This window comes from Xyrauchen texanus, chromosome 4 (genome assembly GCF_025860055.1).
Source record: "Xyrauchen texanus isolate HMW12.3.18 chromosome 4, RBS_HiC_50CHRs, whole genome shotgun sequence".
In the NCBI taxonomy this organism is placed as follows: domain Eukaryota; kingdom Metazoa; phylum Chordata; class Actinopteri; order Cypriniformes; family Catostomidae; genus Xyrauchen; species Xyrauchen texanus.
Window position 1 is genome coordinate 6,692,281 of NC_068279.1, and position 15,013 is coordinate 6,707,293.

Sequence of the window (15,013 nt, forward strand, 5' to 3'; positions counted from 1 at the left end):
AGAAATTAGTATGCTTAATCTCTTGCATATCAAGTTTTCACTTGGCACACCCAAAGCCTTGTTTCTGGCTACGCCACTGCCCCTTGGTCAGAATGTTTGTGCTCTGTCCAGAGATTCAGCACATCCTTTGACATACAGCTTAAATGATATGTCTGTAAAAATGTGTCAACCATTACAAATTATCGAGTAATGTTGTGCTTATGAAAAACATCACCGCATGGAAAAGAATGTGCGTTCCAGTCAGAGGTTGCGTTGCAAATACACTTAATCCGACACGGATGACATGAGTTGTAAAATTTATATCATGGTCATTTTTATCCGTCATTGAATATACATTGAAAAGTGCCTGTTATCACAGTCACAGAGATTGCTCTCGCACGTACGTACGCACGCACGCAAGCACACACACACAAACAGAAGAGTGAAGCAACGGAAAATTATTTATTTGTTGTTTATTTGTTTTTGTTTATCTTTCAAAAAGTTGCTGACGCCATCCTACCTGGGTTCTGCCACTATCCAAGAAGCAATCGTACTAAAATTACCTCAGAAATTATGAAACAGCTCCTATTTAAAATATGCTACTATATCTAATATAGTCGCCAGAATGCTATCTTCTGTACGTGCTTTGATGATGACTTACAGTAAAGTGCTGACCTACAGATGTCTTCTCCAAAGATCCATCAGGTATGTTTGTGGTTTTTATATTTGGTTCATTGGTCCATTATGTTGAATTGCCCAACTCTAGGTGTTCTCGGACCGATTTTTTGGTGTGGATCCGAGTGCGATTGCATGTTCACATATGCCTAAAAAAACCGAACTAAGGAAGAAAACACGCCAGGTGCAGAAACAAATACTCCATATGAGACAGGTGTGAAAACACCCCAAGGGCCTACTGTGAAACTTTAAAGGTACATTTATATGTTTTATTCCTCTGGAAGTGCCATTTTTTCTCGTTAAGGGTACAAATATGTACCCAAAACAAGGATACCGCCCCAGTTCCAGCTTTGTACCTTAAACAGTACCTTTTTTCTGGGAATGTGGACACTCTGCTAGGACATTTGTGTGAACTTGAGGTGAACTGACATCATACATCCAGTAAAATGACCTTGGTTAATCCAAATGGTTCAAAGTAATTGCATAAATGGCAAAGTATAGTAAAGTTAGTTTTAAGAGAAAAGCTCTAACGTTGTTTTCCATCAGTTTCCAGATGCCACTTGATACAATACAATGACATTTATATTTAAGTGTGGGTAACTGTACAGTTAGCACAGTTGTACCAACTGTATTTACAATTCATTAACATCTATTGTCATAATCAGTGTTTGACTTACTGATAAGGCTGGCATACTGTGTTTTTAAGTCTGTAAACGCTTCTATGTGGAGTCACTGGGGCTTGCTGTCCCCTGACAATCAAACAGCCTTTGGCCACCATCTGTATGCAGTTAATACTGTGACTTGACATCAAAATCAAGAGTTTGCCACTGCCATTTTAAGAGAAATTGAGAAAGAAAGAAGGTGATAGGGAACTTTAAAAGGTACACATGTCAAAAAATCTCATGGAAAATTATGGATGGTTTTTCCATGTTGCAAAAGGCAAGCGTGACCTGACATATTCATGATAGATGCTGAATTAAGCCACACTAAAAGTGTTTTGCAATAAATCTTCCTGATAGATCTTTTAGAACGCTTGCAAGTATTAACATTGAAAAATGTCAATCTTTTTCTCCCTACTGAGGGTTGTGAACAAGACAGATATTTACAATAACCTCTCAGGATTTCTAACCAAATTGCATGACACTTTAGCACGTTAAGATGCATGGTTACCATTGCACGGTCAATTAGCAGTGTGGCTTTACTTTAGACGTGATAATATGCAGAGTGTGGTTTTATACAGGTCTAACTCATCTATGTAGGCTAATTCTCAGTCTATAAAAAAAATCATAATAATAATAATAATTAGTAAAGGAAGGAATAAAATAAGAAATTGTTGAATGTGTGGTTTTGAATTTTGTTTTTAAAATCGCCAAATGCTGAACAACTATGTGTTGAAAAAGTTGATTGTTGGTACACATGCCATGTCTAATCTTGGGGTGTTTTCACAGGGTCTGAGATATATTTTTGCATACTACTATTCCAATAATCAATTTAATAATAATAATAATAATAATAATAATAATAATAACAACAACAACAACAGTGTGAATGGATAGGGGACTAAAATGGACCAAAATGAGATCTGAGCCCACTTTTAAGGCCAGGGAGAGTGGGAGCACAAAGAGAACTGGGTTCTTTCTCACTCAGTTCACTTCTTGGTCCACTTAAAGGGGTCTGAGTAGGGTTCTTTTAAAGGTAAATTCTGTATTTCCATGTAAAAATTATTTGTTATATCCCAGCTTAATATGGGGAGAGATGATAAGGACATGAAACCTGTTCGGGAAACCTGTTTTAAAACATCATTATTTTTGTCAGTTCATTTGGTGGCACTATAACCCTGCAGAAATTATACACTTCACCTTTAAAGAAGACTCTTTTTTTTGTTGACTCAGATAGAGATTTAGTCTTTAATCCAAAGTGATCATAATATGCCCACTATCCCAAACACTAAACTTGACGCAAACCAAATACTTTCAATCTCATAATATTGAAGTCAATATCTATGCATATTTGCACATCAGGAAAGCCATTAATCTTGCTTAAACATGACAAAGGCAGGCCATGTCTGAGCGCACGCAGGCCAGTAATGATACAAAAGCATTAAGACACACAAAAAAGTGCATTTAGGTGTTCAAGTGAAAGGTACTTGTCTTAATAATGCCAGTTTTGATCATAGATATGCACAACAAATGAGCGAAGAACATGAAATAGTTTCGAAGAAAAAAAGGAAAGAAGAAACTGTTTAAGAAATCAACAGACAAACTTGGCACAGTTTTCATATATTGTGGCTGACCTCATCATGCTTCTCATTGGCCGATTTTGGAGCGTTTGAGCAAAAGCCAGCAAGATAGACAGAAAATTAGACTGAGCAAAACACCCTAGACAAGAGAGAAGAGAACAAAGTTTAAAAGAGATACAAACGGAGAAACAAAACAACACACATTCATTTGCTATGAAATGTTGCAATTCATTATTGATGTTGCATCATCAATGACGAACAAATATCGTCTGCAAGGTATTGTAAACATGTGCTCAAAAATGATGGGCGTTTCTTTACGTAGTCGTACACTTTATTATGAACAGCAAGTGTAGAGGATGGCGCATAAAATAATGGGAGATGGCACACACCCTTTGAACTTTTATTTTGAGTGGATGCCCCTTGGATGACGTTTAAGGACAATCAGGTGTTCCACAAAACATCATAAATGTACTTTTGTGCCTGAAGCTATACATTTATGTAACAAACATAATTGATATTTTATTCATTTATTTTTTCCCTCTATATATTTTATGTATTTTGAGTATTTGTATGTATGTGTATTAAGTGTTGTCTATGTATGTGAAGCACCATGACAGTCTGAACTAATTGCCCCATGGGGATTAATAAAGCTCTAAACTAAACGAAATAAATATATTCCACGCATTATATATTTATGCTCACAACTCATTGGATGATTATTTATTGATTGAAAAATTATTATATATATATATATATATATATATATATTTGTTTTTGGCCCATTGTCCACTATATTTAATTTCAAGGTGTATTTAATGAAGCACTTCATGTCATTTTTCATTGTACACATACATTTCATACCTTATTAGTTTAATTATGCTCACATTTCATTGTATTTTTATTTACTGATTGACCACCCATTTAATAATCTCATGATGTATGTATTTATTTTGTCCACTATACTACATTTTAGGTCTTTTTTCTTTTAAATATTAAAATCAAATAATAGAATTTCATGCCTTATCTCCATGCCTTATCTGATTAATTACAGAATGCTCATATATTTATTTGTATTGATTGCAAAATTTCATTAAGTATTTCGTTATTTCATGAAATGTTTATTTTTGTCTGTGTTATTGCATTTCAAGGTTTATTTAATGTAGTATTTCAGGTAATTTTTTATTTTAAATTAAAACGTTTCACGTGCCATATCTAATTATGCTCACAATTTACTGCATTATTTATTGTGCAATTATTTATTGATTCAATTATTATTTCATGATGTTTTAAATAACTTTCCGCTACATTACATTTCAAGGCGCATTTCATTTTTCATTTAAAATAATAAAATAAATATATGCCAATTTAATTCATTACACACACATTTCATTGAATTTTCATTTTAAATAAATACATTTCTTATTTAATTTTATATTTTTAAATTGATTGATCATCATTTCATTGTATATTTCATAATTTCATGACATACAGTTCAAAGTGTATTTCATTATGTTTTTCATATTTAAATAATAAATAAATACATAAAAAATAAAAATAAAACATTTAACTCCTTATTGAATTAATTCTACTCACATTTCGTATTTGTATGTATTGATTGGAACATTTCATGATACATTAATTTATTAAATTTTGTCACCTATTTACTTCCATAACAATGCGCTGAATGACAAATGGCGAGAGAATGTGAGGTACCTCTTGTCCTCCAACAGAAGGACTTTGATCATAAAACTGCAAAAATCTAAGTTGGTACCTCTTACAAGAACTACGGTGGCCATTTGGCAAACAGGCCAGTTAAGCATGCTACAGTTAAAGCACTTCTCCCTCTCTCCGCTCTCAGGCAGAGTACGGCATGAACAAGCTCTTATCTGTGAGAGCACAAACAGAGAATGGCACATCCACTCTTTTCTCACTAATCCTGTTCCGCTACAGCCACTTCTCAGCCTCCGTCGCTATGGTTACTGCTGGCATTCAGTGATGCTGGTCCAGAGGCTGTATCGACAGTAATCAACAGAGCACAAGGTCCTCCTACAAGCAAAGATAACCCAAGGCGACTTAAGAGATTGCAGAGGAATAAGAAAGTAGGACTTACTCATCCGAGTCTTTTTTGCTTTCTTCGTTGAATGCAATAGATTCCGACCTTAGACGGTTGGTGACCTCGTAGGTGCGCAGGGTGACACCGAAAATGTCCTCGTGGTATCGATTCTCATCCTTCAACAAATGGAGAGAAGATGTAGGCAAAGGCAGTTTGAAAAAAAAGCTGGAACTTCTCTGATGACCTAACAATTTATTACCCTTTGTTTGTGCACAATAATTCAGTTTAACATCAATGGTTGAATAGCTGCAATGGTTTGAGGAACTGTAATTGCTATTATGGCTGATGCTCTTATAGCTGAAAGCATTCAGGTGGAAACATAAAAGCAGAACAAAATATATATATATTTATTTCATTGTCTCAAGAAAATGTGAGTGGTGCTTGCCTTTGTAAAACTCGTTGCCATGAAGCTGGCGTATTGTGGGTGGTTGTCGGGGTGTTCTGGGTGGCTGCTTACTGGCACAAGTCAAAAGAGCCTATCCCCAAGTCTCTATGATATTCTGGGGCCGGTTGCATAAACATAGCCATTAACATAAAGGTGCTGTAAGTGATTTTACTGTTCTGAAGCTTTCCCGTGACTGAGCTGTTGAATTAGCCACACCACCTCATTCCAAAACCCCGCCCTCCAAAGTTTATTTTGAGACCAAAACCGAGCAAAAGAACAGCACTGTTTGTTCCTGTGGCTGTCAAATTAAACAGTGGCACAATAGCGCCCCCAACTGACAAACATTATGAATCATAGCCTTAATGATCCACTTCAAATACAACACTATGAGAACGAGCAAAATGATTGACAGGTGAAAATGTCCGCTGCTTACAATGTCCGCTGTTTACAAAGACTACAGCTGCCACAGAGACCAGTGAGATATCTCATGACACTTATTTCATTAATATCTTTACAGCACCTTTAAGACTGCAGATAACAATTAGCATGACAAGTTAAAGATGCCTTAGAAAGCCTGTTGCATAAAACATTTTAAAGACAGCAATTGTCTTTAGTAAGACAAAGTTTTAGACATCTAACTAGTAAGACTAGTCTAAAATAGTTTATGCAACCGGCCCCTGATCTATAGATATGGCTTGGTTTGCTCCTTCAATGTAAGTCTAAGAAAATGTCTTAGTTTGTTTTGTATTCAGCCAGCCAAAAATCGTATGTTCAATTGTTTAGAAAAATAATAGAGCACCTCTCCTCAATAAACTACACAATCTGAGGCATAATTTATATCCATAGCACCAAATGTGTGGGACAAGTTACGCATCAAATTTTAATACCTTAAATGAAAAGTTCACCCCAAAATGAAAATTCTCTTTACTCATTATTCACTTACCCTGATGCCATCCCAGATGTGTTTGACAGCAGAACACAAATTAATATTTTTTGCAAAATGTTGAATCTCTTTAGGTCCTTATAATGTAAGTAAATTGGTGCCATCAGGCTGCTGGCTATTTGACGGTCCAAAAGACATATTTAGGTAGCATAAAAGTAATCCATACAACTCCATTCGATCAATTTCTGTTTTCTGAAGCAAACTGATAGGTTGGTCTAAGAAACAAATAGATAATTAAAACTTTATTGACTTAAAAAAAAATCGATTTCTGCCAGCAGGCGACGCATTAGTGATGTAAGCGCAATGATGCGTTCATGCGAGAGGTCGGAAGCGCATGCATTGTATACAACAGAGGAACGTACGTCACAAGAGAGTTAGTTCATATCAAACAGAAATATAGCGCTGGGTGGAAGCAGCGATTTAAAGTAAAAAACTTTTAACCCTTGTGCATCAATTAAAAAAAGTTACACATAGGTTCATTATGGACAAAAATGGCCATGTCCAAAAACTGTCATAAAAATATTATAGATTTATATTTTTTTCCACTTTCACTGACATCATTTTTTTAACCAGCATCAGCTCTAATCATAATGACCAAACATTCATTCATTTTTAGAATTTTAACCCTTTAACAACAACATTCATTTTGATGCTTTCATATTTTTTATGCAGTATCAGATTTAAAAAAAAGCTACCACTTAGGTCCATAATGGACAAAAATGGCCATGTCAAAAAAGTGTCATAAAAATATTATAGAATAATATTTTTTTCTACTTTCACTGACTTATATTTTAACCAGCATCAGTTCTAATCATAATTACCAAACATTCATTTATTTTCAGAATTTTAACACTTTAAACGCCGGTTTGTTTACATAATGCCACTGTTGTTTTTTATAAAAAATATAATAATTATAATTATTTTCAGTTTAATAAATGCTAAACAGAATTTTTTTAATTTTTATTATTAGAGCCTCAGACACATACAAACCACACTCTGAAATCCATACCAACACACTCACAATTATATATTCATAATGTATCTAATTGGCTCTATAATATGCATAAGCCAAAAACAGCAGAAAACAACAACAAAAGCTGATGATATGCCAAACCTGAAAAAATGGCACGATCTGATAAAAAATATTTAAAATGTAAATTTTGAAGCCTTGCCAACATAATGAAAGCATGTTAAACAAGATTGCATAATTTTATAGTTAAATGGCACTGGGATTAAAAATCGCAGTTTTAATGGGTTTCAATGTGCCATTTTTGTCCAAAACGACGCTAAGAGGGAGTATTTTGTGTAACTAGTGCAAAAAATATTTTTTTAAAGAAAATAGGGTGAAATATTAAAATTCCAATAAAAACTCACACCTGTGGAAAATTTTATGCAGTTAGCATTAACACAGACAAAGTTATCAAAAAAACAAAACTGAAAAAGCCAAAAATGTCCACAAGGATGCACAAGGGTTAAATTATCGAATTGTTTCTTACACCAACCAATCGATTTGCTTAAGAAGACATTCATTGATCGACTTGATTACTTTTATGCAGTCTGCGTTTTGGACTGTCAAATAGCCAGTAGCCTGATGGCACCTGTTTACTCACATTATAAGGACCTGCAGAGCTTCAAAATATTTCTAAAAAAATCTTAATTTGTGTTATGCTGAGGAAAGGCAGATATACACATCTAGGATGGCATCAGGGTAAGTGAATAATGAGGGAATTTTCATTCTTGAGAGAACTATTCCTTTAAGTTAGAGGTTTGTTCAAATCCACAACCCTAAGTTTGAGCAATAGTAATAGTGATATAATAGCTATAGAAAACAATTAGATCTAACCCTTAGTTTGCTGATGTAGATGCCAGCATCCTCCAAAGACATGTTGCCGTGTAGTTTGAAAATCTGCTGGACTGTTTTGAGTACGTCTCCAGCCATGGTGACGTCTCCACAAACATAGATGTGACCCCCTTCTTCTCTCAAAGACTTGTAGACTGTTTCAGACAACTGCTCACGAAGCACGTCCTGGACATATTTCTGAGAAGAATATGGAAAAATAATAAGAAATTGAGAAGTAATGGACATAACAGAACACAGCTGGATATGGCGGGCATATATTCATACCCACATGCTATCCCTGGCTGTGGTGAATCAAGTTTTATGTTGGTCTAACAATGCAGTTGATTAATATTTCCAATGCAAAACTGGTTCGGGGTTGTTGCTTTTCAAAGACGGAGCAAAAAAGAACACTTTATCATTATCCTCCTTGTTCTTGATAATTCGCATGGGCAATCTGGCAAAACCCTCCTTTTTTTTGGTGCATAAATGGATTTGAATAATCCAAGCTGAAATTTGACAAGGATTCACATTCACACCTTTGGTCTCCCAGGCTCTCTGGAGTATGCGGTGTAAAGCTCTTTAAACACTTCCTTGTTCTTGGCCTGGATGGTCTCTTCATTGTAAATATGGTCAATCTGTGACTGCCGACAGCCGAAAACCAAGATCATAGGGCATGCCTTGATTCCTGATAATTAAATTCACACCAAAAGTGAAAGTTTAACAAAGCAAAACATTTTAAAAACGTAACAATGTATGGTTGGATGAATGGATGTGCATCGAATGCCTACCCGTATTTTCAATTTCATATAGTCTCTGTTGCCAGAAGCTTCTAAATGGAGCGATTCCAGTGCCTGGCCCAATCAGAATACATGGAACCTGACTGTTTTTTGGCATACGGAAAGTTGGAGCCCTGAAACAGAAAATACATCCATTGATTCCATCAAATCCACTTAAAAAAGCATTAATGGACATATTTGTGGAGTAAATCAATGCTCTACCCTCTGACGAAGCATGGCACGGTCTCTTCTGGGTCCAAGCTATTGAGCCAAGAGGAACACACTCCATGGTGTATGGGACCCTCTCCATCTAGATGGGATAAAACACAATCCTTTTACCTGACACGCTGTGACACTGATCTAATGTGCCGTAATTTAGAACTGCGCAGTGCTGACATCACATGCTTCAAATAGAGTGAAATTGCTACATTTTAACTGCCTATTATGCGCATGATTACATGTTTACAATGCATTTAAAATGGTAAAGAGAGATGAGATCACTGTTTCTATTTAGTGAGTGTTAACTAAAAAGGCTTAACAGCAACTGAACAGATCTAGAATTAATTTGATCCTCAGAAAATTCTAGTGTCCAAGAAAATAAGGTAAAACAGACCTTCTATTTTGATTAAGGAGCAGTTATTGGACTGTTATAACAGCCTGAATCAAATACCAGTGACAATCACAAAAGCTTGGCAGACAAGAGAGATTATTCACACTTCATTAGGCACTTGAGTCAATTTCACTAATTTAGTTCATAGTCTCTTATTAAGCACCCAATTATTAATATGATATTGCGGTTGGGTTTTCCAGCTGTTGAACGTAAGAGGCTGTTAAGAGTGACAATCTTGGTTTAAGATGGATGAAAAATAAGCATTGGACACTTATAGCACTGTACATTTTATTGTATTTTGAAATTTTAAGGCCATTTAATTATTTAAAATAAAATGTATTTCTTTAGTGTAACAAAGAAAAGTCACAAAAATATAATCTCCTTTAAACCTCAATTGCTTCTTCTTGACCCCATTTCTACCTGGCATTAAGATGCGTTTTTGGTGATCCGATCAAGTGTTCAGTGCTAAATATAGGTCTAAACAGGGTCTAAAACGTTTTGGGATCAGATTCCAAAAACCACATACGAATGTGGTCATAAACGCATATGACCGCATCTCATTTGAGGTGTAAATGCTTATCCGTCCAGAATGCGTCTTGGCAGCAGTGAAGCGCCACACCTCATCTGTCAATCAACCGCTGCGCCTAACAAGAGTTTTAACTTTGCCGGTTACAAGCGACTTTAAATGGAAATAACTGTCCGTTGGGAAAATTTGAAAAAGTGGATACGTACACAAACACGAGAACTTCACGGATCTTCTTTAGTGTGTCTGTCAATATGCAGGGACACTTATGAGAAGCACGAACATCTGCAGCTCAGGTTAATACAGGTAGTAATCCACTAAAATAATAGACAATTCTGCTCAAAATATTGCTTTTGTGCTTAGATTAAATTTCAGATGCATCTGGGAGAAAGTGGCATTATTTTTCACATTTTCTTTGTCTTTTCTGACATGGTGATTGATGTACTGTATGTTGTCCTTATACAGAGTCCTTCCTCTCCAAATCCGATCACAAATGGTCAAACCAGACACATTTAAGCAACCAGGTGTAAACAGCGATGCATCTCGCCTGACCACATGTGATCGGATCACCCAAAATGCATCTTAATACCAGGTGTGAAGGGGTCCTCGAGAACAACAAGATTATACGAAGCGCAAATGGCGAATTTGTCACCACTGGAATTATTCTTATTGAAAAAGATTTTTTAAGTGGAAGATATGTTACTTATCTAAAAACGATAATAAATATTTATATTTAAAACAAGACACCAATAATCTCACACATTAGGAGTGTACAGCGAAGCCATTTTCTGTATTTGTATCTGTATCTGTTCATATGACAAATTATCTGTATCTGTCTCTGTATTCGGATAGAACCGGGTGTGGGCAGGGCTTAAACCAGAAGTTTCAAAACGAAATGCCCATTTTTAAGTGTTACTCTTAAAATATGCCTTGTATATGCCTTTTCTCAATAATAGCCTAATAATAATAATAATACACAATTATTATTTAAAAAATATTATTTTATTATTATTTCTTTCTTAACAAATGAAGCTGAATTTGTAGGCCTGATTAACTGGAATATGGTATGGTTTCTCCTGGTATTTCAGATATTAATATCTGCATGAAACAGAATTTCCGTTTGTCTGTACATGTATAACAACATTATTCTGGAGGGAAGAGGTGTCAAGCCCACATTTTGCAGTGAATAAATACAAATTCAAATGAAAAGAAATTAAAATAAAATCAATATAGCCTACAAACAGGTGAAAGTCCTGTAAGTCTATCAGGATTTTTTAAGATAGGACACCATTATTTAGTTAAAAAAAATACAAAATAAATAATAATAATAATAATGTTACATTTATATAGCACCTTAACAGGTTCAAAACACTTAACATTTTCAAATTAACGCAGTTTAAAGAAGAAAAAAGTTTCTTCATTTTACCTAAGGATGAATTTTCCTAATAGATGAATAATCCATGGAGCATTTAAACCTTTATGGAGCATTTAAACTTTTTTTTCGGAATAAAGTCTTAACCAGTAAATAACCTTAATCGCTGATGTGGATATAAATGTGGTCAACTTTAAGAGATGGCTAAACCACTCCAACGTTAAATCATTTCAGGTCAGAAATTTTACATCGCGCTCAGGCTTAAGCTATAAATAAAAACATGGGAATCATTACGAGTGAATTGTGCGATACATTAACATAGACATTTCAAGAAGTGTATATGATGTCGTATCTTAGTTGATGTTAAACTTGACAAGCTCCAGACGTGAACAATTAACAGAGACCTCTAATGGAGTTAGCACCGCGCCCAACCGACCTGAAATCACATTGTGCACACTTTCATTCATAAGGTTTACTCTTTTGAAATATTGGCTGCACAGATTCATAAATTTGTTGTAATTTTGGATTTATTTAAAATGTCACTTTATAGAAACTAAGACAATGTGCAACCTCTGAGCAACAAATTTTTTTATCTTGATTTTTACCTCTGGGGCGGTAGGACACCACAGCCACAGTAAGGTGGATCTCTCCTGGATAAACGTCTGGAGAGGAGCTAATGGAGTAGTACCGTGGCTGTAGGAGGGGGAGCTGGGTAAGGAGCAGAGTGGAGGGGATCTGAAGGGATGGGAACTCCTCCAGAACTTCCACTATGGTGGGGTTATTGTACCACTTCCACTCCTCATACTCCTGCAAACCCTGAGCAGACACAGAACAGATTAACCCAGTCTTCTTTCCAATCAAATGACATCAAAAAACTTTTCTTTAGACCACACAATGATAATTTTACAGACATAAGAGCTTCATTTTCTGTTACAGAATAATTTGTGAAAAGCACTATACAAATAAAAATGACTTGACTTGTTAATCCTTGAATAGTAGTTCAAGGCAATCGTTGGATCAGTGACAGTCAGAAGCAAGTAAAAAACCTACCAAAATCATAGTGTGTGCAAAAGTGTTAGTCATGTGAGCCTAAAACAATGCCAGAAAGGTATTTTCAGATCCCTTGTTAAAGGGAAGATTCTATTTATCGCTGTAAATCTGTATGATTTGGTTACACCTTACAATAAGGTTATATTGGTTAATGTTAGTAATATAGGGTATAATGAACGGCCTTGACGGCCTGCGGCTGGTGAGAGGGGAAGGTGGCCTGTCAGCCGCGACATGTGCAGTTCTCCCCCGGTGACTCATGTAATTGGCCAGGGGTCAGAAGAGTGGGTCTGGCGGCGTATCATCTTGTCCGAATCCTCCCAGCTCTGGTCCTGGGCATGCGAGGATGCCAGTGCACACATGAAGATTTGAAGCCGGCTCCCCGAGAAGAGGTGTGCTCTGCGTTTTAAAGACACTTTAATGTGCGCTTAATTCACAGCTGTCAGAATGAGGCTTATTAATTATTCACCTCTTCTCACTCTCCTGCCCTGGGCCTGGCTGAAGGGCAGCCCTAAGAGGCGGGGCAACGATGACGAGCCGGAGGGGTGGATCATTCTGCCACAGTGCCCTCAAAGGGCCAGCTGAAAACGTGGCAGAAGCACTTGATTTGGTAGCACCCATGAGGTTACCAATAAAATGCATAAAATATTGCATATTTTGTGCATTAAGATTCACATTTGACAGTAAAACATTGATTTTGAGGTTGGGATTGGAATGTAAATTATTAAAAAATGAACCCCAAATTTATATAGGGCTAAATTGAAATATTCTGACAGAGCGACGTAGTTGGTTCTCCTTTACAGATTCCTTTTATCAGTCTCCTACTGATTAAAATGGTCATCTCTTGACATTTCTGAAGGCAACTAAATCCAGTTACATTTTCCATCAGTAAGCAGCTTTCTCCACAGCAACACAATTTCCCGCCATGTTTGTGCAGATAACAAACATGGCATCTGAGGTAGACTTTGCTATTTTATTCTCCATTGCTTCGCTTTATTTCCAGATATTCTAGAGTTGTTTCTGTATTTGAAAGTTGTTTGAGTTGTCTCAACCTGCAACAGAATTGCGCTGCAATAGTGGGGTTTACCTCTTACGTAAAACTTCAGGATTCCCCCATTGTATAAGCACATTTACACGAATATGAGGGACAGTCGATATTTTATTTTTATACTTGACTATACTGTGTTGACTTGTTATCCAATCTGTTCATGCACACTCACACTACTCAAAAAGCTGTAAGAACTGCACTTATGCATTTACATGACCTTATAAACCGCATATTCCAGGTGTGTTAATCTGCTTTCTCTTAATCCATAAGGAAAAAGGCACTCTCATTTACATGACGTTTCAGAGTGCCGCTGGTTGGTCATTGAGATATTCCATTCACCTGCCATCCTTTATTGCAAAACTTAGCCTTAGCTTAGCACATAAAATGAGGTGGTGGGTGGGAGACACCTCTATTGTATAAAAAAAGGGGCTGCATGAAGATTCTTCAAAAATTCTCCTTTTGTGTTCCAAATGAAAAATAACAGCAAATGGGTTTATATTGAAATAAGCCTGAGAAAATAATGACCACGTTTTCATTTTTCAGTGACCTATCCCTTCAATTTTTGAATATTATTATGAATATACACTTACATTGTGATTGACAGTATTAGCTTATGAAAATTTTCACCTGTAAATCCTTTAAACTATACTGTATATAGAAAAGAAAACCATACAACATTTATTATCAGTTAGTTAGAGAAACACTTGAGGGGAGTTACCATCTTTACATGCCTTTAGGAACCAGTAGTGAACTCGACTGAAAGAACTTCTTCAAATCACACTGTCAATCTCTCTCTCCTCTCTCGTTTGCTCTATTCATTCATCAGACTAATTTGTACCAGAAAGGATGACTCACTAACTTAGCAGCCAATTATAGCTAGCTACATTACGAAAAATTGCACCCAACGTTTCAGTGGGAGGCAATGAAAGAAATATTTCCGCATCTAGAGGACAGCTCACAGTGTTGACATTGAGAGGCATGCGTGAGGGAGCATGAGGGAGAAAGACAGACAGAGAGAATGAGAAAAAAGAATGCGGGATAGAGGGGGGTTGATTTTCACAGGTAATAAGTTATCAAACTGAGAAAATTACTGCCGATTTGAAACGGAAAGGCAGAGATGCATGTGGTGATGTGACAGCTTTTGTCTCTTATGGAAAAAGTGTTTGACAATGGGTCTCAGATCATTACAGAGCTTTAATATGCCTGCTATTGATGCAAATATGATAATTATGAGAATGTATGAGTGTTTGTATTCATGTATAGTCATCCAGGTCCTGTTACACCTGGTTTTAAGATGCTTTTCAGGTGATCCGATATCAAGACGTCAGGCGTGACACTATTGCTGTTTACATGTGGCCATTAAAAAGAGCCTCCTGTGACCCCTTGTGATCAGATTTTATGACTGCATTCATCAATCATAGCGTCAGTACATTAAAGAAAGCGTGGGGGAAAAAATCAGAACA

The 15,013-nt window shown here is 36.1% G+C and overlaps 1 protein-coding gene across 1 annotated transcript in view; it reads right to left on the reverse strand.

Moving 5' to 3' along the window:
* Positions 1-2,968: 2,968 nt before the first annotated feature.
* LOC127639901 (nitric oxide synthase, brain-like) overlaps positions 2,969-15,013 on the reverse strand; it is a 62,950-nt gene continuing 50,905 nt past the window's right edge. The window contains exons 22-28 of the mRNA XM_052122232.1: positions 12,061-12,271; positions 9,173-9,260; positions 8,963-9,084; positions 8,711-8,859; positions 8,178-8,372; positions 5,004-5,122; positions 2,969-3,032 (exon numbers count right to left, since the gene is read on the reverse strand). Coding sequence (XP_051978192.1) covers positions 3,014-3,032; positions 5,004-5,122; positions 8,178-8,372; positions 8,711-8,859; positions 8,963-9,084; positions 9,173-9,260; positions 12,061-12,271 — 903 coding nt within the window. The 3' untranslated portion in view covers positions 2,969-3,013. The remainder of the gene's footprint in view (positions 3,033-5,003; positions 5,123-8,177; positions 8,373-8,710; positions 8,860-8,962; positions 9,085-9,172; positions 9,261-12,060; positions 12,272-15,013) is intronic.